Here is a 22,587-nt window from a genome sequence, read left to right on the forward strand (position 1 = left end):
GTATATAAGGGAGCCGTCATTATTTACGGCCTGAAACTCAGAAATTTTGAGTGACACAACCCCCCCACCCTCGCCCCCGTCAACCATGATGAATTTGAGTAACTCCGCTCTCTAACTCTGAAATTTTGACTGATCCCCCCACTTAGAAAAGTTAAATACATGTATTTGTAAAATTTACAAAATACAGCAACAGTAAAGTGCTTTGAAATCCTGATGTACTCTGCTAGACTATCATCAGTTATCTCATGATGGTTCAAAAAAGGTGAACCCATCAAAATGAAATTGAAAGTCACAATAAAATAAAGATATAAAAGTTCACAGAGTATCTAACCATATAGTATATTGTTTAATTTTGATGGGTATTATGACAGGGTTTTAAGATATTGATGTGTGCAATGGTGCAGTCTGGTGCAATCTGAGAGGTGTTTTCTTAATTTTTTACTAAGTGAAACTGTTAGAACACCCCAAGGGGGAGAGCAGACGAGAGGGGGTTTCCCCTCTCGTATTGGAAATTTTGGGAAATTGATGTGTTTAATTGTGCAATCTGAGAGGAGTTTCAGGTTATTTTGCACTCGGTAAAACTGTTTGAAAATGACATTGAACACTGCAATATTTTTTACATTTTATGCATGATCAGTGTTTGTGTCACAATATTCAACAACCAAACAATGACAATACAATTTGTAAAAAAGAGTTCTGTTTGCCAGAGACTGAAGGTAAATAAATATACAGGAACGGAAAATCTGTGACCTCCTTGTGTCATTTCTCCAGCTGCCAGCTTCTAATGAAAAGCATGAGTATGGTATGTTTAACTGTCAAAATGGTCATTGAACTGAGGTCAATTAAAACATGTTTCTGTTATAATAAAGGATGAATTCACAATAGTTCAGTTTTGTCCTTAGATCCTGTGAAAATTTTGAGAAATTGATGTGCACCACAGTGCAGTGTAGTGCAATCCGATAGGTATTTTTAAATTTTTCTTTTACCAGTAAAACTGTTAGAAGACCCAAGGGGGGGGGGGAGAGCACGACAGGGGGTGCACCCCTCTCGCATTGAAAATTTTGAGAAATGGATGTGTGCAATGGTGCAATCTGAGATGTGTTTCAATTTATTTTGCCAAAAAAAAATTGAGTAACCCCGCCCCCTTCTTCCTCTCCACATTTTGAGTAACACACCCCCCTGAAGTTTTCAATTTTTTTAGTGACCCCTCCCTTGTATTTCATTATATTTGTTGTTCCTCAATTTTTCATCGTCAACTTGTACATCTTCCTAATATATTTATATTGAGAGAATAATATATTGATTTTAACACTAGTTTATTGACTCCTGTCTTGTGTTTAAAATTTTCACAATTTACAGAAGTCAAAAAGTCCCCTTTAGATAGTGCCTATGCCATTGAGATATTGCAACAGAAATCCTGAAATATGATTTCTTGGGTCAGAAAAGGGAAGGAAAACATTGAGTGTACTGAGGTGTAAAGTAGACCTATGTAGTGCATGCTTATATTATAAGTGCTGGGAAAAAAACATAAGAATTGCTTGTGGTAAAAACATTTGCGCCACCTATGGCGGCGCGCCGGCAAAGAATACATGAGAATAGGTTTCCAAATTTTGCTAATTTCTGGTGCATTGTGACAATTTTTTTTCACTTCTGTCTGTTATGACAATTTTTTTTCTCAGGCCATGACAGGATCAATTTTTTTTTTCTTCTATCTCACCTGGCGACAATTTTTTTTTTCTCAAAGTCCTCCATACCCCCCCCCCAGAAATCAAATGGTGTTCCCCTTAGTTATAGTATGAGTCTATCGTTTTACCCTTGTGATGACACATGCCGTCATGCAAGGCTATAGTATTGAGCCAAGAGGTGGAATTTCAAGATGTTCAAGCCTTTTGTCTTTCGGAGATCATCGTATTGTATAAATACATCATGTCACGATCTTTACAGCATTCAGGGCTATTCAGGCCGATTCCTGTTAATACTGGAGACGATGGAGCTAGACATGACAGTAGACTCCATGTGGAGTCTTAGGCAGTGTTTTGGGTACAACACACAGACTTACCTCAGCAGATCACACGAAAATTCAAGCGCCATTGGCATGAGTGGCCATCGAAGAAGCTGGGCATAAGACACTGTCCTTTTCGTACGTCGCGATGGGTGGAAATTTGACAAAGAGCGGTTTGTATTTCTATGTTACCAATGCAGTCTTACCTGCTGCCTCTCCACAACTTCACTACCGTGCAGTTGTGAGTAAAACGTGGGTGGTGTTATGAGCCACTTCAGATTCATCATACTTTTCAAATGACTCGTACATTCACGGTTTGCTAGCTGTTCCGGTCTTCGGAGCGATTAGATCTGAAAGGCAATATAAATCGGATTTTCATACCTTTTGCGCAAGCGCAAAAGGTCTTATAGTACCAGCAGTGAATCGAGCGAACGCCATGGACAACCAAACCTACGGCGCAAGTGGCTTATTTGGCTCTTATTCTTCTGGTGACCCGTCTTTAAGCGTCCCAGGTGGGTATCATTTGTTTAAGAGACGGTTTCAAGAGGTAGTGAATTGAGGTGATGATGTTTATGGCACGTTTTCCATCAAATCACGTTTTATTCCGCCGGGACCCGGCATGTGTATGATGTAAGTCACACTCACAGATTCGTACTCGGCATGTGCCGCTGGAGAAGATAATAGAACAAGTAACTCTGTCACTGCATTAATGACTAGACTATCTCTGGACATTCCGTACTGAGCATGCAAGTAAAATATAGCCATAAGAATATCATGAACACAGATGTGTTTTACATTGAAGTTCCACTCTCGATGCGCTCTCGAGTCGAGGTAGCTCGAGGTTTTGCCTTGGTACTTTGGTACCCCCCATGTATGCTGAATGGGTCGGAGGTTTTGGACCGTTTGGGACGGGGAACACCTCGAACCCTGTCCGTTTCGACATCTCGATCTACAGCACTGTCAGTTACGTACAAATGCGTATGCATCATTTCACATCGACCACAAGTATGCTACAATGTCTGTGGGCACTCTGATATGTCAGACTCTTTACATAACAACAAACGTGTGGAAAACTTTTTTAACACAACCACGGTCCTTTGGTGGACGGACTGTGACACAACTGACCGACGGTCAATTGTGTTATGTTGGGTTGATCATGTCGGACAGTGAGAAATTTTCCATAACGACAAAAAGTAAAAAAGATCAGTAAGGCAAAAAGCTGACTCCTGTTTTGTTTATCTAGTGTGTACTTGCACTTATGATATTTGAAATGAGAACTGATTTAATTTATTTATTTATTTATTTCACCAGAAATACAAATGATGCAAAGATACAAATACAATTAACATGAGAAGAAAAGAAAATAATACAAAAATAGTGATAAAAATACAATATTTGCATCAGGGGAATGCAAATAATAATAATAATAATAGAATACCATACACACAAAATCTGGTGAGGTAGTTCTTCAAGAACTAATCTAGTCCTTGGCCCGGACAACAAATTTACATCTTAAATAGAGTGAATTCAGTTAGAATACGTACTAGAGGTAGAAAAAGCAGAAATGAGGAAAATGGTAAATTAATACATATAAAATTGAGATAAAAAGATTCAGTAAAAATCAAATCACAATCACCCAGTAAAATCACCAGGGAAAACTTTCATCTAATAAGGTTACTTTCACTATTAAATATTTAATTCAGTTCCTGTGATATTAATGCAAGTGGCAGCCATAATATGGAAGTTTAACCCTTTTCCTGCTGAGCCACCCTGCACGCGATCCTGCCAAGTCAGTAGAAAACGGCTCCATAATAGGTGCCTGCAAAAGATAGGCTCTCCTGCACGTTATCCTGCCAGGCATTTTGGCAGAAACCACCCATTTTCAGGGTAGTTTTAGCTGTACTTATACGAGTTAGACTTTGATAATTTTTACATGCCCGTGTACAAGGGAAGGTGCTCTAGGGTTACCGCAGAAAAAAATTGAGGTCACCAGCTTTGTTTGCCCCAGGGGGTGCATCATTTTATTGCCGTTTCATGTTTAATTTTTCGGAAGTAAGCTCCCTCAGTATTGCGCACGTCCGCTCGGCTCAAACATCACATCGCTCGTCCGTTAGTCAGAAACCCAGGGGGTTGTGCTTGGTCGCGGCAGCACCGAATGACCTGTTTCCCCAGGGTAGAGTCAATTGAATACGTACAGTACCCTTAACGACTCGGCAGTTTCGCACAAAAACTACGTTTTTGCCGTTGTACTAATGACATGGCTGAGCCATTTAAGCAAAGCTTCTATGTAGTTTAGCCAGTTCATTTTGGAGTTATCTTGAGTGTTACTGTTCATTACTGACTTAATTGTGCAGTCCTCAGTTAGGTACGGGTTTGTACTGTCTTGGCTTGGGCTGCAGCTAACGAGTGATAACCAGTCACTACACCCAAGTTGTCAGTCTCACTTTTGCGATGCACGAGTACATGTACAACGCAATATGCTTCCATTGTTCTAGCCATGGACGTTTCCCATGTCTGGCGGCCATATTGTACGGCTTGTTTGCATAACAAAAGCAGTCCCTGTTCAGTACAGGCGGTAGTCCCATACCATTGACCTCATGTCCCTTCGAGAATTCTAGAATTCTCCTTGGCAAGTCCTCGGAAACCCATTACGTTTGCCTGCAAGCCACAGCCAATACTGCGAACGATGGAATAAATAATCCAAAATCACGTCCTCTGAATGGCACGGCCAAGTCGGTGAAGGACGTTGCCTGGCTTGAACTTGCAGAGCTGAAGCCCAGCTTAATGCGTCTGACACCAGTTTATAATGGTATTGCCGAGTCATTCATAGCCGTTCCATTGGAGGAACAAATCGAGCCGTCCTGTCAAAAATAGGTTCTCATTTTCAGTCACTCACAACCGAATAAATGACTTTCGTCTCGCACCATCGGCACCATCTGCCAAGTCGTTTGCAAGCGGTGGCCTTTTGCCGAGTTGGTTAAGCTCAGCAGCAATCTGTAAAGTACCCGGGAGCCAAGTACGTCCACTAAAAAGCGGTAAAAAAACCCAGCCCCCCCCCCCTGGGTGTGTGGGACTGGCAAACAGGTTTGTGCACCTTTCCCTGTCATTCGACTCCCTGCGAACCCATTTCAAGGGGAAAAGGCATTCCTTGTCAGAAAACCTGTCCTCAGATGACCCCTAAACGCACAAGGGATAGCTACACGTAGTGCCAATGTCTTGGCAGGAAACGGGGTACCCAAAAACAGCCCGATTTCCACCGACTTTGCAGGACAATGGCCATTGGTGCTCGGATTCTGGCTACACCGAATTTCAAGTGGATTTTAAGCAACTTGGCAGGAAAAGGGTTAATATAATGCCAAGCAACTTAACCCTTTTCCTGTCAAGTTCACACTTCACCATCAGGTCAACTTAGTTAAAACCAGTGAAGCAAAACATGTCCCATATGGTGCATTTTAACAGAGACTTGAAGATTTGAGGGTCCCTGAAGACAGATACTGTAAACATGATTTTTAAAGACTAAACCTTCTATAACATACCAAGCCAAGTTGGTGAAAATACGTACATGGTTTTGGCTCAATACCACTTTTTACTGACTTGGAAGATGCTGAAGTGATACTGTCTAACAGTAAAGGGTTAAACCAGAAAAACACAGGCAAAGGATTTGTGGAGAAAATATTCACAGGATTTATAAAAAATGTGAACATTAAGAATGTACAGATCAGGAAGTTCTTATGTATTTATTACTTTATTTATCTGCTTGTATAATTATTTTTTTCCATTATTTACTTATTATTTTTCAGTAACAGCAGGAGCGAACACATTTTCTCCATACCTTAATATTGATCCGAGGTTTATAAATGAGGTGAGTGTCCACATGTAATTGATATTGTCAAGTATCATGTGAACATTTGGATTCGTGTGTATCATATGTAATACGTCTTTAATACTCAGTGTAGAGTGAGTTGATATGACAAAATGATACAAAGCACCTAGGCTATTGAAAACGTATTGTCATACAACTGTCCATGATTCTGTATATGAACAATTATTGAAGTAGATTAGATGTGTGTTATAGAATGCTTTGTTGCCAGTATTGGTACATAACAGAATAGGGCATGATTCCATGGTATAAGTACTTCCAGAATCTTACATATGTATTTAAAGTAAACAAAATTACAAATATTGTTTAAAAATCAAACTGGACTATCAGTGCATATACAGTAGCATGATGCAAAATGGTCATTTAAAGGGTCGCGCTGTGCTCAAAGGTCGTATGGGTCCCATACGACCAGTGTGTCTGTCATAATCTACATCATATAATTTAAATGTTGCTGCTATGATGATGAGGTACAGGCAGATATCATGCATGAAATACATTGTTTGTAAACAAGAAACTCACACAGGTGCAGTTTCCCTTTAATGTATTTACACTTGCCATTGTATATATTCACAGTCTGAGGGATGGTTATATATTGTAACTACATGTAGTGGATTATAGTTTAACTACATGTTGATTCCTTTATTATAGATTCTTGTACATTGTATGCAAAATTGAGAACATATTGTAATTTGTTCTTTTAGGGGTCTGAATTTATTTTACCAGAGGGACAGAAACACAAAAGAGGCAGATTTGAACTAGCTTTTTCACACATTGGGGGTTCAGTGATGCTTGGTAAGTACCAAAAAACTTGATTATCATGTAGATAGTCCTAATATTTATTCCATTTTCAAAACTGGGTAAGGGCAATAAGGTCCACTATGAACCATATAGGACACGTGTAATAGTCAAGTGGTAAGCTAGAACACAGGTTGAGTCCTGTCAGTGTGATAGTGACTGTACTAATAGTATCTTTAGGTGATGCAGTATTTGCAAACAGATGATTTGCTAGGCAACCTACAGTGATGTCTGAGTTATCTTATTGCATATTTTCTGGAGAAAACTTCAGTACAACTGAAGTATCAGTAAAGAATTGTTTTGTTAAAATGGGAAGTTACAGAATCGTGGGCGCACAATAGGGGGATTATTGATGACGCAGCCATTTGCATACACCGGGCGGGAGTTTTTGAATTCTCGTAGCATCACTTTGTATGATAAATTTGGATAATCATGAATGGCACTTTCGTGACATATGCAAAGATGGGTCAAATGATTGTACAGTGAACACATTTTGAAACACATGCCTTCTCCGACAAAAAAACGTAACACTTTTTCAGTTTATTTTCAACTCAAGTTTAGTCCCTATATATTCACAGACATCATATGCAAAATTCAATGACAATGAATGCCTGAAACATGGCAAAATTATGGGATTCTGGGGCCAAACACGGCACATCCAACTAGTAGCATGGCTTTTTTACATTTGCATAGATTAACAATAATCCAGCTTTTATAGGGGAAGTTCGTGTTTAACTGGATGATGTGTTTGGGTTTCCGATCATTACAGATAATTAATCAACATGATAGTGTTTAGTATCATGTTTACTGTGTACAGTGTAGAATGGATTTTACAATTTGTCATTAAATCAAAGGATTTAAGTTTAGTACTGACAACTTTTACTAACCCTCTCTAAAACTTGCCTTTAGGTGCACTTTATGGCAGTCTAAATGGTGTACGGGTAGGTTTAAGGACAACATCAGATCTGACAGGAAAAGTCAGAATGTCACAGTGAGTACAAAGATACTTAATATTGTTCTGTATCAAGAAAAGTATGTCACAGTAATATCATTGAATTTTCAATGAATTCAACAAATAATTATTTTATGAACTACTCTTTGAGTGTTTATGGTTCATCATATACACACATACTGTCTGCCATGTGTTCTATACTTTTCAACTCAAGAATCAAACGTGCAAAGTTGGCTTTCTGCAAACACTCCATGCCATGCTAGAATCATGGTAATGAAAATCATTGACGCGTAAACTTTTTGTAAGCATTGTGCAAGGGAATTTAGCAGGCCTACCCACTTTACGTACATCAACAAGTGTTTTAATGTTGTTTAAAACATTACAGCAGGTCACACACATAAACTGAGTTTACTAAGGTATCTTCCTCGTGTCACCAGATATTATATTTATCACATATTGCTCCTAGGATGAATTTTGCCCAAAGCCTCATTTGAGCTTGTTACATTTCAGAAATTTATGAAAATTCTAGTGAATAACTCACATGACTTTGAAATTTCAAAAACAAACATCTCTCTTCAGATTATTTGTACTCATTGACCACACCAGAAGATAGTTTTGTCTTCAATTACATCAAAAATTGAGCATATTATTCTTTCAACCAAATTCAGTTGAGTGATTGTGAAATGTACCCCTGGAGAAAAACAATAAACATGTTCCATTAATGTATGGTTTGGTCATATGTTCTTTTGCTGCAATTGTCAGACTATTGTTGTACATACGTGTATTCTCCCAATTCATGTATTATTTTGTACTGTGCCTGATCAATAAGGTAAAACTAGCGTCATTGTTTTGCAGAATGTTAAATATCATCACAAAACAAGGTGCATCATCAGCAAATACTGTTGGAGTAATCGGTAAGCATATAAATGATCACCAGATCTTGTAATTACTGTGAATGGTTGACCATGCATATCACGATACATGAAACCATCACAAAAATGAATTAATGGTCATGACCATTAATTCTTTCTCTCGATGGTTTCATTTAATTTGTCTAAAACCAGGGTCAAATATATGCATGGTCACCCATTCATTCAGTATCTTTCAACATGTCAAACAATATAAGTAGTATCTCGTATGAAACAAAATTCATGAATTATGGCCAACTTTGTCCCTATTAAAATGTACAATGAATTATTACAAGTACAGTAGTATGAATATACATAGCATTTACAGTATGCAAAAGATGCAGAGTCCTGTAGCCCGACAGAATAGCGCCCCCAGTGTCGTAAAGTGTGCATGCTGTGCTTGTAATACCGCTAACAAATGCAACTTACAATGTCATAACATTGTTGTCAGTGGTGCCACTGAAGTCCTACTATGATTTTGGTAAAATTGTAAATTGTGATTAAAATTACAAATCTCACTCAAACTTTCATCATACACATTAACACCAGGTTGAGTCCTGTTTTCCCATTTAGATACTATTTCATAATCCCAGAATCAAATCACAGGCTAAACAGAAGCTGTTTATGTTTCAGCATTAATGTACAGCATATTTGGGTTTTCATTGGAAAAAGTGCGAAGCACAGAAGATGAAGTGAACACCGTAGGAGCAGCAACAATGACAGGAATGCTGTATGGCTCAGCAGGTAATTTCAATGTTACCTTGTGATAAGTTCTGTATTTGTGATTTTGATCCAAACTGGCCTTTGTCTGTCATGGTGCAGGATATATAGTCCCTAAGGATATCAGCAAATTTCTCTTTTTCAGTCATACAACAGCTTTTTGCAGCTCTATTGAAATCATCAGCAGGATCATTTAGGTTTATCCGTCAGTTGCTCTTTGTAAAGTTCAAAACATATTCTGTGTTTATGAAAAAATGTTATTAATCACCAACATTTTTCAACTCATCCTTTTCATGAAAATTTTGAATCATCATTGCCTTCTGTGGTATTCTTGTATTTTCTGTGTAGATTCATGATTTAATCATTTTCAGCTTTACTCCATATAGAAAAAGCAGATGCACATGTATACTAATTCTAGCTAGCTATTTTCCCATCCATAAAGGAGAAACAGGTCCTGTGAACTCCCAATGGCCCCTTTCCCAAAGTGCCATACTTACAATTTGCTGCCCATTTGAACATTAAGACCATCAACAATATGCTCTGCATCTTTTCCATTTTCAGGTGGTCTTCAAAGAGTTGCAAAAGGAGGAGCTATTGGTTTAGTTTTATCCAGTGCCTGGTGTTTATATTCACATCGAGATAAAGTCAGATCACTCTTTGGAGGTCATACGATGTGAACTAAATTTTTGTTTGTCAAATTTACATGAAAGCAATTTTACTGTATTTGTCATTGATGATTATTTTACAGAGAGAGTGAGATTTGACTTTCACTGCAGACATACACTTCATCATGCCTTTGTTATGTTTGTCGTAGGTGCTCAGCCATATTTATCAGAACATTCAAAACAAGTCTGGTTTGTTTCAGTAATCATTTATTTTCAGTAGAAATGGGTAAGCTGCACTGCAGAAAGTGTGAAGAAGTCGATATGTAAGCTTTTTAAAGCTATGTTTTTTTAGTAATTAAATGTAATATACTAGTTGAACACAAGGCTTATTATTTCTCTGTCTTAAAGAGGCTCTCCCACTTGGTAACGTTTTTAAAACACGTCAAATATCGACCGTCGGCATTAAAAAAATGTGTTTTAAAAATGTTACCAAGTGGGAGTGCCTCTTTAAAGTGTTACTTCTAACACAAAGAGCCTGGCGTCTTTCTGAGAAAGACTTGCTTCTGCCACAGGTCACACATGTCACATATAAACAATTCTGCTTCATTCACAATGAGTTTCCTTCATGTGATAAAAAATTAGTTCTTAACTTTCATACAAAATCATGTACACATCAAGCTAAAAATCTCACTTTTGCTTTTGCTTTATTTTACATCTTGCAATCCTGTAAAATTTCTGTAAAATATATTGTTTTGAAAATAATTTGCATATTCAAAGTTCGTTTACGAAGTGTTAAATTCTCCTTTTTTGAAACATTGGAGGGTCTTTTGGAGCGTTATTCCTTTAAAGCTATTTTTGCCATTTATAATTCGCATGATTATTTATTAAAACAGATAAAATAATAGCAGAAGTGCAGTTTGGGGCTTCACCAACTTCATGTATTTTGAATCATGGGAAAAAATGCCAAGCGTGGCGCTTTCATCACATGATATGGCAGGGCCACCTTCTAGTGGATATGGCATTGTCATTTACGTTCACGTTCACACCATGCTCTGTGTATTTGCATAAATATTGTTTATTTGTGGTTTAAAGAGGTTTGTTAAAAGTGGCAATGAAGGTTTGGCATGTGAGACTAGGAGAGACCATACTGACCATTCAAAGGAGGGGACCTACATTTTGTATCACATGTACGGTATAATGTTGTATCATTTTTAAACAGTTTTTTGGGGGATCAAATTTTACAAAGGTTTATAAGGAATTATAGCAAAGAACAACAGAATTGACCAAAGCGTTTTTAAAACAGAATATGAACATAGCTTTATTCTGTCTGAACATGTGATAACAAGCAGAAAAGTGCAGTTTTGGTCACAAAAATAAAATTTACAAGTTGAGCAAGAGAAAGAAGTCATGGCAATGATCATGATTTTACATTTATAACACTTTGTAAACTGGGAAAAATGGCTCCAATTTTAGTGTTATATGGCATGTTTGTGAAGATTTTTGGACTTTATAATTACACACATTTGAACAAACATGTTAACAAATGTGAATAAGAACACCAATGGGACAAGTTCTTTTTTTTATCAGTTATTCTGACGAGTCACTTTGACTGACAGGTTCACTGAGGTAAACTGCATCTTTTGTACTACTGTTTTGAGATAGAAAAGAAAGGCATTGGGATGACATGAATACAATGACAAAGGCAGCAACACAATATTTGTGTTCTATAATAGGACTCCCATGTTTTTATACATATGTACATGCCACAAAAAGGACCAAACCAATTGTTTGTTGATGGAAAATGATGAATGCATTAGGATCTCCCATGAAAATAAACGCGGAAAAAAATACAATTTTTTATATGTAGTTTGTGGCCATTTTGATGTCACATAACCATAATTTGCATATTTTGATTATTTCAGAAGTCAGACATCATGGCACACGGTACTTCCAAATGTCAACCACCCCAGGGCCTTGGGGTGCAAAGAGTTTAATAATCTAATCAGATGGATAATTAAATGGGGTGTCATATTTTACAACTGATCTATTGGGGGTTTCATATTTTGAAAAATAATTTGGAGGGGGATAGCTTTTTGCATTTCATTTGTAGCTTAATAAGTTCCACTGACCCCCCCCCCCCCGGTGAAAAACGAATGTTCCCTAAGTTGAGGCAATTTCAGTGGCCTTGTCTTTTCTTTTAAACGTTTATTTAATACACACCATTTAGACGAGTTGAAGATTTGGATGGATGTTGTGCGTAGATGACGGGGCGCAGCAGCTCATCACAGGCACTAGACACGTCGCTTCGCGATCGGCACTGATTCACAGTAAACAGAGAGACTGTTGACGGTGAATCAGTAACGATCGCGAAGCAACGTGTGTAGTGCCTGTGCTCATTAGTAACGTCCCACGGAATTCGGAAGTAACGTAACATAACGTAAGTAACATAAGCACAGGCGTTATGTGGACCGGGCACTTTGTAAAAGTGTAGTTTATGCTAAGTTCCGACGTTCTGATACGTAGCCTAGGCTGTTGAGCATCTGTTGATGTAGCTGCAGTACAGTAGCTCGAGGTTTTGCCTGGGTATTTGGGTCGGACGGCAAAACCAGCCGAAATAGCCAGGCAAAACCTCGAGCTACTGTACTGCAGCTACTGTTGATGGCGTTTGGTTTCCGTAGGCTTCTCACCAGTGTGAATGCGTACGTTTCGACCATGGAGGTAGTAGAGACTACCTCCATGGTTTCGACGTACTGATACGTAGCCTAGGCTACGTATCAGTACGTCGAAACGTAGCATAAACTCACTACACTTTTGTTACAAACTAGCCGGTTCACGTCCACATACCGCCTGTGACATATACGTACTAGTGAGTAACGTAACGTTGACATCACAAACAATCGACAGCAAACGAAAACCGCGCAAGTACAAACACGTCGCCGTACCCTACATCTGGCTTCTTGGCTTGCCTCTCCAGAGGGCGCCGTCTATGACCTTTGGCTTTCCAGAGACGCGGTCAAGACCAATCTCCAGGCAGAGTCATCTTATCGCGTATTACCCACAATTCCTGATGTGTTCGATTCGGCGATAAGTGACTCTGCCACAGGTGTCCTGTTTACGTGGTAAATCACCACATACTGATCCGCAAACCGGAAGTCAGCTCGAAAACCGACATTGTGACGAACTCGCTGAAAATACAAAGTCCATCCTCCCTGCAAAAATGTTCATCGGTTTGAAAACTAATTACTATAAGTTTATAGCAAAACACGAACTGGAAAAATATAATTACCATTGGAACTTCTTTTAAATAGTGTAATTATTCGGGAAGAAACAAGGCTTTGACCTTTTCTGACCTTTGGGCGAATCCCCTGTATCGTCTGCTGGTGATGTATTTTCTTGAATTGTGACCCCTCCTGCACTCGAAGTTATTTATCATGGCCGTATATATGAATACTCAAGAAAGAACAATAAATAAACACTGAAAAGAGAAAATGGCGTTTTTATTTGAATTTGTAGATAACTGTGCGCGTGCTGGAACGAATTCCAACTGCCGCGCGTTACTGTGGCAATACCACAGTCCCTCCACTAAACTGGAGGGACTGTGGGCAATACCATAGATACAGTGCGCGACAGGTAAAAAAGTAGTTCATTGACGTTCCAATGACCTCGAGGTCACATGAATATTAATCTGCCTGTGCCAGAGATACTTATTAGCGTACGCGCGATAAGAACTCTGGTTCGAGAGTGGGTCAAGACGTCTCTCAAAATCCACTTCGGGCGACCAATGACATTGCTGAAGTCGTGTTCGAAGTGAGGGAAACTATCTGATTCGTCGACAGCGTTCTCCTCGGAATGGCCGCCAGCAGACGACGTAGACATGTACGAACTTGGCATTATTCCAGCATGGATTCGTTGATAGTACCATCGTATTACCTGTATATTCGGCCCAATTTTGATGACATTTTCTTGTAAATGCATGAAGAACAGATTGTATGATCATAAATTTGAAGGTAAGTGTCAAAATTTTGGGAACTAGCTCAGTTTTCAAACGTACGGTGGTACGCAGACGTGACAGGTATGTTGAGTTGATTTTGATACATTTGTGGATTTACAGTGAGAGAGAGTGATTTGAGAATTATCACTCCTGATGCAGCTGTCGATGGTGGCTGACCGTCACATCTCAGCATACTATTACTATAGTAGAAGCGTGCAAACTTCCAGTGACCTTCAATTAATGTCAGTATGGATTTCGAGACCGCTTTGGATATTGCGACACGCCGTTTCTCTCCCGAGCCCCAGTTACATCTCCGTGAGAAACAAATAGCGGCACTGAGTAGTGTTTACGAGGGTCAAGATGCGCTAGTGGTCTTACCCACGGGATATGGCAAGTCTGTAATTTTCCAGCTACTGCCATATATTTTTGCTCTGAAGCACCGTGACGTCAACACAGTAAGAACAGTTCTTGTCATTTCCCCCTTAAACTCTCTAATTTTCGAGCAAGTGAAAAAACTGAGAGCACAGGGGATGGCAGCGGCAATGCAATATGTAAATTTCAAGCCAAGTGTCGATTCAGGTAGTGGTGCAGACGAGTCTGAAGCTCCGGATGTTGAACTGAAGAGGGATGGAGACTTTGCGTTCTCAGAAACCGAAGATGTTCATGTTTATATGCACATCCGGAAGCAATAGTCTCGAGTAAGGAAGGGCGGAGGTTCCTTTTACGGAAGCGCTTCAAAGAAAAGTTAGTAGCCGTCGCAGTAGATGAAGCACACTGTTGCATTGACTGGTAAGTATATGTAACTTACATAATGTATGCTGAGATAGTGCTATTAGTATTAGTACTAGGTTGATAGACAATTTGACAGCCAGAGGCACACTCATTAACACAAGTACAATATAAAGACGTCAGGGATGTTGTGTAAGGGTCAATTGTTTATGACATTGATGTTGAAAAATAAAATTCAGTGGCATGATTATGCTGCCCTCATTCTGGACTGGTTAGTTCTGGACTAGTTAGTTTCTTCTGCCTTAGGGAAGGGGGTGGTCACATACGAAATTGCTTGATCTTAGTCTTTGGAGAAAAGAAACCAGGGCAACTCTCATATGCCAACTTTTGAAAACAGGGTGGTCCCCAACCTCAATGCCAAAGGTAAAATAAGATTTAAAAACTTGTGAAATATCTTCTTCAATACTTTGTTCTGACCGTCCCAACTTACCTATGATATCAGCAGAGTTACACATGAGATACTCATCTTTAATTTGAAAACCAAATACATGGAGAAAGACAGATCTTCCCCTTTAGGTGTATCCATAGAAATGAAAAATGTCCTGTAATGTTTTTCATTTGTTCTATATGTGAATGTCAATTTATCATAAAATGTTTTGTTAATATTCTTTCCCATACTGAGTTCACACATCAACACAAAATGGGATGTAGACTTTTATCATATAAAGAGCAGATTGCAACTTGAGGAGTGCAATGTGCATACAAGATTTTGATATCTTCACTGTAATTATATACTTGAAGGGTGCACTGAAATCTTCAACTGAATGATACAATTTATAATGCATTTTATGTACTTTATATAGGCATGTACTGGTATGCCATTGTCACACACAAAACACACTGACATCTTGTCCCATACTGACCATTTCCAAACACGGTAACCCCCTCGCCATCAAAATAAAAAATAGAGAAAATATCCCCTGGAATCTATTCTCCAGGCTGCAGAAACTGACCAGCACCTAAGTGTTGTAATTCTTTGCTGTAATCTGTATGTGACAGGGGACTTACTTTTGTAGCATGTGTGAATGACTTTGATCAGTTGTTTGATTTTACAGAATTTTATTGCACCAAACATTAAGGCTAATGTAATTAATTTTTGTTTCATATTCACAAACTATTTCCAAAAGCTTGGTATGTATTCAGTCTAAAAAACACCCAAAAATTTAGCAGTTGCTCCACAAATTTTAGTTCATAATGGCTTATAGGGTGTAAGATTTGATATTGTTAAGAAGGGTGACTGGGTCATTCCTTGCATTCCTTGATATGTATTGATACTTGAAGATACATGCATTGTCTGTACAACATGGTGGTGCTTTTGTGAAGAAATAGCAATTTCAACATTCAAATCATGCAAAAAAAAAAATTTTCTTTGAATATTTTCACAGGGGACACGAGTTTCGTCCAGATTACTCACGGCTTTGTGTTTTGGCCTCTTTGTTTCCGGATGTACCTCATTTAGCATTGACGGCTACTGCTACTCGGAAGTACGAAGAGGGTATTATTTCTTCACTCTGCCTGCGAAATCCTGTGAGGATCAGGGAAAACCCAGACCGACCCAATATCATCTATGAGAAATATCAGCGTCTTCCAAATTTAAGGGGCAAGGACAGTTACAGCGCAGTTTTATCACCAATTGCTGAAGATTTGAAGTTAAGAAAGTTGGATTTTCCTTTGACTTTTATTTATCTTCCATTAGAATGGTGTGGATATGCATATGTATTATTTGATCACATTCTTGGCAAAGATCAGTATCAACCAATCAATTCATCACCTCTTCTAAACACCGTTTATTCAATCAGTATCATGCTCCACAAACTGAAGCAATGAAGACTGAAATTCTTTCATCTCTCATGGATTCTTCGTCTCCACTCAGAGTTGTTTTTGCTACTGTAGCTTTGGGTATGGGTCTTGATTGTCAGCGGGTTAGACAAGTGATACATATTGGGGTGCCAAGGACAGTAGAGTTTTATTTTCAGGAAACAGGTAGGGCAGGAAGGGATGGTAATTTTGCAAGGGCTGTGATGTACTATAACAACAGTGATATTGCATCAAATAGGGACATGTCAAATGCTATGCGACAATATTGTCAAAATTCCACTACCTGCTTGCGAGAATTTTTATTGAGCTATTTTGATTTTGAAAAGCCTCCATCAGATTCACCAAAGCATTTATGTTGTTCTGTTTGTAAAAATTCATGTACATGCTGGTCTTGTTCCTCACATGAAGATGTAGAAATGGAAGCTGTTTAGCCATTTGATTATCATATATTGATTGCCTGGTTGAACTCATGATGCTGTAATCAATCAAAAGTTGGAGTTAAACAGGGCTGTAATCTGAGCCCTACTTTATTTAAGCAATAAAGCACACCCAGCGATGGTATACCACAAGATTTTGAACAGTTCACGACATATATGCACGAGCGATAGCGAGTGCATATATGAAGTGAACTGGTCAAAATCGAGTGGTATACCGTCGCTGGGTGTGATTTATTGCTATTATATCATAACAGTATATTGAAATTCTGGCGTTGAACGTCATAAACGGAGTTTTGCTCAAGCTGAGAGCTCGCACGTATGCCAGCCGTGGTATATCGCCAATATACCACGGTTCTTTTCGCGTCTCGACCAATCAGATCGCTGTATTTGCACCATCAATATACTGGTATGATATAATTAATATTAACATAAATGACCTTCCGGGTACTTTTGGCTCCAGTGAGGATGGTTTAAATGAAAAAGATAAGTTGTTGTACATGTATCTTAAGTTCAGATGATAAGCTGTCTCTCATAAAATATATTACAAACATGTTTCCCCAAGTAGCTGCAGGTAAAGACATTGACGACAATGTTTTGTGCAATGTTTAGTTTTGTTCATGCTATACTTCACTTTCCGAAGTGTGTTGTTGTGCAATATCGTGAAAGTGTGATAAATATGTTTACAGCAGACAACTTTGGGAACTTACATGAATGTGTTTTGTTTGATACTTTATATTTTTAGAATAAAAGTACTGAGCTGTGTATGTCCAAAAATTTGTTTTTTTTTTCATTGCAGTGTCATACTTTGTAAAGATATCCTATGAAATTAAAATAAAAAATTGTGAGCAGGGTTTTGTTTGATCTATTTGTAAAAAATTGTACATTTATTGTTAAAAAGCAAAGTGATTACAGTTGGCTAAAGATATATACTTGTTGTACATTTTGAAACATATTAATGTATGAGAATTCTGTACATTTTTTTGATATCAATCATATATAAATTGATTTTGTCACTTGAACTATAAAAACATGTAAAAAGCTAGCTTATACTATGTGAACTTAATTATTTTTTTTAACTTTTGAATTGGTGATCAAACAAAATAAATGTCATTTCCTTATTGTGTACATAATTGCACCAAATATTGAAAAATTATAGCATCATCCAAATTTAATTTTTATCCTAGGTGTTTTCTTACCCTTTTACACTTGAAGCTATCATAATGTAATTCTCTAGATACTGAGCAAATCATTACGTTGTACATGAAATTCTTTATACTCTAGAGTGAAATATTAATTAAAGAATACTTTTTACAGAAAAGATAGTTTCATTTATGTGTAAAATTAATGACACAGTATATTGTTATGATCTATTAGCTGGTAAATGTAACTGCATTTCACAGTTGGCATGTTTGTTCGGGTAATCTGGTATGCATATATACAGTCTCCTACCAAAATAATGAAAATTAAGTCTCTATAGAATATCATCTATGTGAAAGTAGTGGTAAATTGAGTTAACTACCTATACTGTATTGTTGCACAAGATATGGATTACCATAAACAAAAATTGACAAAATTACTGTACAGTGACAAAATACAATGGTGCATGGTAGTTTTGACATTGAAAGACCAAGAAAGTCACTCTATGTTCCAACATCCAAACAAAACTACTGATTAAACTGTTTGCAGTTATGTTCACTTGTTAATAACCTTGTTATGTTCATAATAACCTGGGGTTATGTCATCACTTTCTTGACAATATAACTCAAAAGGCCAAGTATTCCCACACAGGTACATCTACTAGAGAGGAAGGAAGTTTATATAAGCCAAATCATGACCACACAGTCATACATGTACTTGGAATTAGGCACTGGTCCCATAACATCAAAAACATCCAATAAATATTGTGATTATATATGCTTATGCACTCCTCTGTTAAGATTATTAATTTAGAACACAATTCTAAAATGATCCCAACATAGATTTATGTGCCAAATTATTCAGGTGTCATTGTCACTGCTGTCATCACAGGGAATGCCTTGGTCATCTGCAATTTCATTTGCTTTCCTCCGTATCCAAGCATACAGATCAGGCATGTTGAGTCTTTCCAAGGGACTCAGACCAATGTGCGGAAAGTGTTCATGCCTCCTCCCTGGTGTCACCCTGTATGGTCTCAACATCCGTAGATCATCAAGCACAAGATTTAAGTCTGCTGTGTCACATTTCATTGGATGGTCTGTTTTTTCTGGTTTGATATTGGTGACGTCATCAAAATTACAGGCTATGTCATAGAGACCAGTAGCTGCCTTTGAAGCTCTTAGAATGGCACTTTTGGTCTTCTGAGCCCCCATAGCCTTGACAACTGACTTGAAAAAGTTGTTATGAAGTTCATTCCGTAAATCAGAAGGGAAGTTATTACCAGCTCCTCCTCTCTGATTGACAAAACGCCCCCATAACACACGTTGTGCCATTTGCTCAGATAGCAGTGCTTGAACTTGAGCTATTTTATTGACAGCTTCGATGGCGTAATTGGAGTGATGACCCTTCCTGGATTTAAAATACATCAGCAGGTACTTCCAGTTGATTATGTCTCTGTCCCCATCACCTTCCTTATGTGTGTCATCTAGTTGGATAAACATCATGCCAAGTTCAAGAACTGTCTTACTGTAGAGACGAACTCTATCAACATCACCATCTGGGATTTGTGTAACTCCAATAGGATGTTCACTTGTATAATTGTGATCATGCATCATTTGAACTGGCTGGTGTTCATCTTCATGATCAACATGGGATGGATGGTGTGTTATACAGTACCCATGGTCTAGCATATCATCTTCTCTTTCTGGTAAAGTTGGCCGTCCTGCCGTAGCTCCTCCATTACGTTGTAAGTCCCATTCAGTGGCAGTATTTGGGAGAATAAACTCATCAACAAACCTTCCAATTATTGTGTCAATGTAATTTCTTTTCACAGGTACGGATGCAGATGCTACTGGAGGGTGATATACAAGTGGCTGGCTGGTAGTATTTTCCATGCTGAAGAACTCAAGAGCAGCTTCCGTAACAAAGGCATTCACCATTAGGATAAGAAACTGCTTGGCTGCATCATAGTTTCTGGTGACATCAGCTGGTAAGTTGTTTCGTTGCAGGAGTTCTTTATAGTACTTAAAGGTACCAGCATCCCTTGAAGAATCCTGCTTGTACAACTCCTCCCAAACAATGGACAAGAATGCACGTTTAGCATGCCAATTTTCAATGACAACAGGATTTACATGCTCTAACCTGTCAGTAGGAGTATGGGCTCCAGCACGGATATGTTTGCTCTTATAAGTACGAATTCTTGTCAATTCATCTCCCCCAAATGGTACCTGTGCAAGATCTTGGCCTGCCTTGTCATAAATTGTAGAAAGGAATTCTTCAAGATAAACCTGAATATCAATCACATCACTGTACTTTTTCTCATCTTTAAACTGTATAGGGAGATTAAACACGCTAGATCGTTTCTCCATTTCTCTTGAATATCTATGAATTATATGGCCAGGAATAACAGAGGAAAGACATTTGAATTTTTGCAAATTTTTCACAATAATTCTTGACACAAGAACAATCAAATTTGATCTGAAGATCTGTTTCTCTTCTGTTGATGGTATGAATGATGAAGGAGGCATACTTTTCAAGTTAGCTTGTGGTGTATTATTTGACAAAGATGAAAAATCTATTCTTTCAAATATCAAAATTTGTGTAAACCAGTGATGATCTCGATTTCTATTGTTAACCAGCATCTGCCTGACATTTTCTTTCAAGTCGAGATTATCACCTGTAATCTGAAATTTTTCACCCTGTGAGACTTTATTGATGATATCATCTTGGTATCTTCCTCCAATTTCTTCCAGGATATTTAGCTGTTGCTGATGACTCAGGCTTATACCCATTCTGTTGAAGCGTTCATAAGTCTGCAATCAAAGGAAATGGACAATTACATATAGCAGATGCCGGACATTATAGCAACAGAGCACCCTTGTATATATGCTGTACACATGCATTTTGTTAATGATCAAAAGCAACTTCATAGTTAATCCCTCTGATAACTTTGAGTTTGGGTCAATTTTCAGACTTTTGAACTATTCAGCAAAATTTAATCCATAGTGTCTGTTAGAAGGACTATCAAAGACTAGCATTTGTACAAAACAACAATCAGGGCAGACACAAACCTGTTAAAAGGGATTACTTTGGCACCATGAGTTTATAATCACGATGATATATTCTTTGTGCCTGCTGAGGGTAGACAGATTGAGTACCTAGGTATTTTGAATTCCACCGAAGGATGAGTAATCATTTACATGCAACATTCAATGTATTTTGGCCATCTACATTATGTCAAGATGAAATAGTAACATCACTTGTTTGAAGTAAAAGACATTTCTGTTCCTGGATGTCAATACAGCCCAGAGATTATGACCAATACTCATGGTGTTTTAGTAAGCATATGCTGACCAAGGTTTCTGACTACATCCATGTCTATAGTTGGTAGTGATAATCAAATTTGTCAATACAAAAATTAATTAATTTATTTATTCAGACAGATGTTTTACATCTCAAATGCAATCCAGGGTTATATGAAACTTTTTTGACCAAGTTTCACTAAAGTAAGAGTACAAGATTAAAACAAATGTGCACACAATTACTAATAAGATAATAAAATGTAAGATATTTATGCAGAAGAATGTGATTGCTTGATGTAGTATCTATGTTTCTTCATATAGAATTCTTACTATTCTTAATTATCAAGTTTATTGAAACTATGACAATCAGTCGAATGGCAGACTCTAATTGATTGTTAGAAATTTGGCTATACAAAATGTTTGGTAAATTCAAAACTGTTGGTAAATACCTTAGAGTCTACTTTGCCAGCACTCATTAGCATTGTATTCATTCGTTGAAGCAGACTGAGTTCACGATTCCGCTGTTGCATCATAATGCCATACACAGTACATATAGGGTAGATCCTCGCATTACCACATCTACTCAGGTTAACACTTTCCCTATGGACTGGGACAGTGGTTGTGACTAAAACATCCAACAAGTCTGGAACTCGGTCCTTCATTTCCTTCAAAATGGCTTCCCACTCAAATTTGTTCATGTGAGATGCCATTTTACTCCTGCAGAAAAAGTAATACACAAAATCCTTATAGAAACATATTTCAACAAAACGTTTTTAAAACATGATACCAAACTTAAAACAAAAATTTGCTTTTTTCAAACTGCCAAATTTTGATTACTTTTCAAGCACAAACACCAAGTTGAAAGGTAACCTCTATTGCACATTGTGTAAAGTCAAGCTCAAAGTCAATATTCTGACTTGCCACATAATGCTGTGTTTTATCAATGTATGTGATTTAGTCCGTGGGCTGGAGGGGCCCACCGTGCACCCCCCCCACATCCCTACTTCTTGGGTATTTTTTTGTTCTTTAGGACCTGCTGAACAAGAAAAAAGATGTTAACATTGGATATTTTGGGATGCACTACCTATCTGGGCTGGTTTTTGATTTGCATGTACCGCAAAAAATGGCCAAAAATGGGTAGGGGTAGGGGGTACTATATCCTCTCCTACATTGAGTAAACTAGCATGAAATAACACAAACCATACATTTTTGGAAAGCTGAGATTCTGCTCTTTATGAGAAACACCAACTTTAG

At 37.9% G+C, this 22,587-nt stretch overlaps 4 protein-coding genes and 1 long non-coding RNA gene across 8 annotated transcripts in view; 3 read left to right on the top strand and 2 right to left on the bottom strand.

Annotated features, from left to right (window-relative positions):
• The window catches only part of LOC139122468 (H/ACA ribonucleoprotein complex non-core subunit NAF1-like), a 70,475-nt gene extending 68,158 nt beyond the window's left edge, over nt 1-2,317 (bottom strand). For 2 of the 4 annotated variants that reach the window (XM_070687864.1, XM_070687862.1), the window contains exon 1: nt 2,209-2,317. The gene's annotated coding sequence lies outside the window, so the exon portion shown is untranslated. Of the gene's footprint in view, nt 1-2,059 lie in introns of all 4 variants that reach the window. The other 2 variants (XM_070687861.1, XM_070687863.1) reach the window with 2 other exon arrangements.
• LOC139122472 (mitochondrial import inner membrane translocase subunit Tim23-like) lies at nt 2,318-10,245 on the top strand. Its single transcript, XM_070687868.1, has 7 exons — nt 2,318-2,514; nt 5,803-5,864; nt 6,584-6,674; nt 7,587-7,668; nt 8,485-8,543; nt 9,171-9,281; nt 9,819-10,245. Exons 1-7 carry the CDS (start codon nt 2,439-2,441, stop codon nt 9,932-9,934), a joined length of 597 nt encoding a protein of 198 aa, XP_070543969.1. The 5' UTR covers nt 2,318-2,438; the 3' UTR covers nt 9,935-10,245.
• A 1,867-nt stretch (nt 10,246-12,112) lies between these two features.
• Nucleotides 12,113-22,587, top strand: part of LOC139122469 (gelsolin-related protein of 125 kDa-like) — a 48,602-nt gene continuing 38,127 nt past the window's right edge. Inside the window, exon 1 of the mRNA XM_070687866.1 lies at nt 12,113-12,299. The gene's annotated coding sequence lies outside the window, so the exon portion shown is untranslated. The remainder of the gene's footprint in view (nt 12,300-22,587) is intronic.
• LOC139122467 (uncharacterized) lies at nt 13,561-21,620 on the top strand. Its single transcript, XR_011549477.1, has 3 exons — nt 13,561-13,869; nt 19,866-20,021; nt 20,785-21,620. It is a non-coding gene; the product is annotated as an uncharacterized lncRNA (long non-coding RNA).
• Nucleotides 17,825-22,046, bottom strand: LOC139122466 (uncharacterized). The gene is made up of 3 exons (XM_070687860.1): nt 21,783-22,046; nt 20,709-20,844; nt 17,825-20,100 (listed from the first exon to the last, which is right to left on the bottom strand). The coding sequence occupies exons 2-3, from the start codon at nt 20,754-20,756 to the stop codon at nt 18,895-18,897; spliced, it is 1,254 nt and encodes a 417-aa protein (XP_070543961.1). The 5' UTR covers nt 20,757-20,844; nt 21,783-22,046; the 3' UTR covers nt 17,825-18,894.

Source organism: Ptychodera flava, chromosome 22 (assembly GCF_041260155.1).
Source record: "Ptychodera flava strain L36383 chromosome 22, AS_Pfla_20210202, whole genome shotgun sequence".
NCBI lineage: Eukaryota > Metazoa > Hemichordata > Enteropneusta > Ptychoderidae > Ptychodera > Ptychodera flava.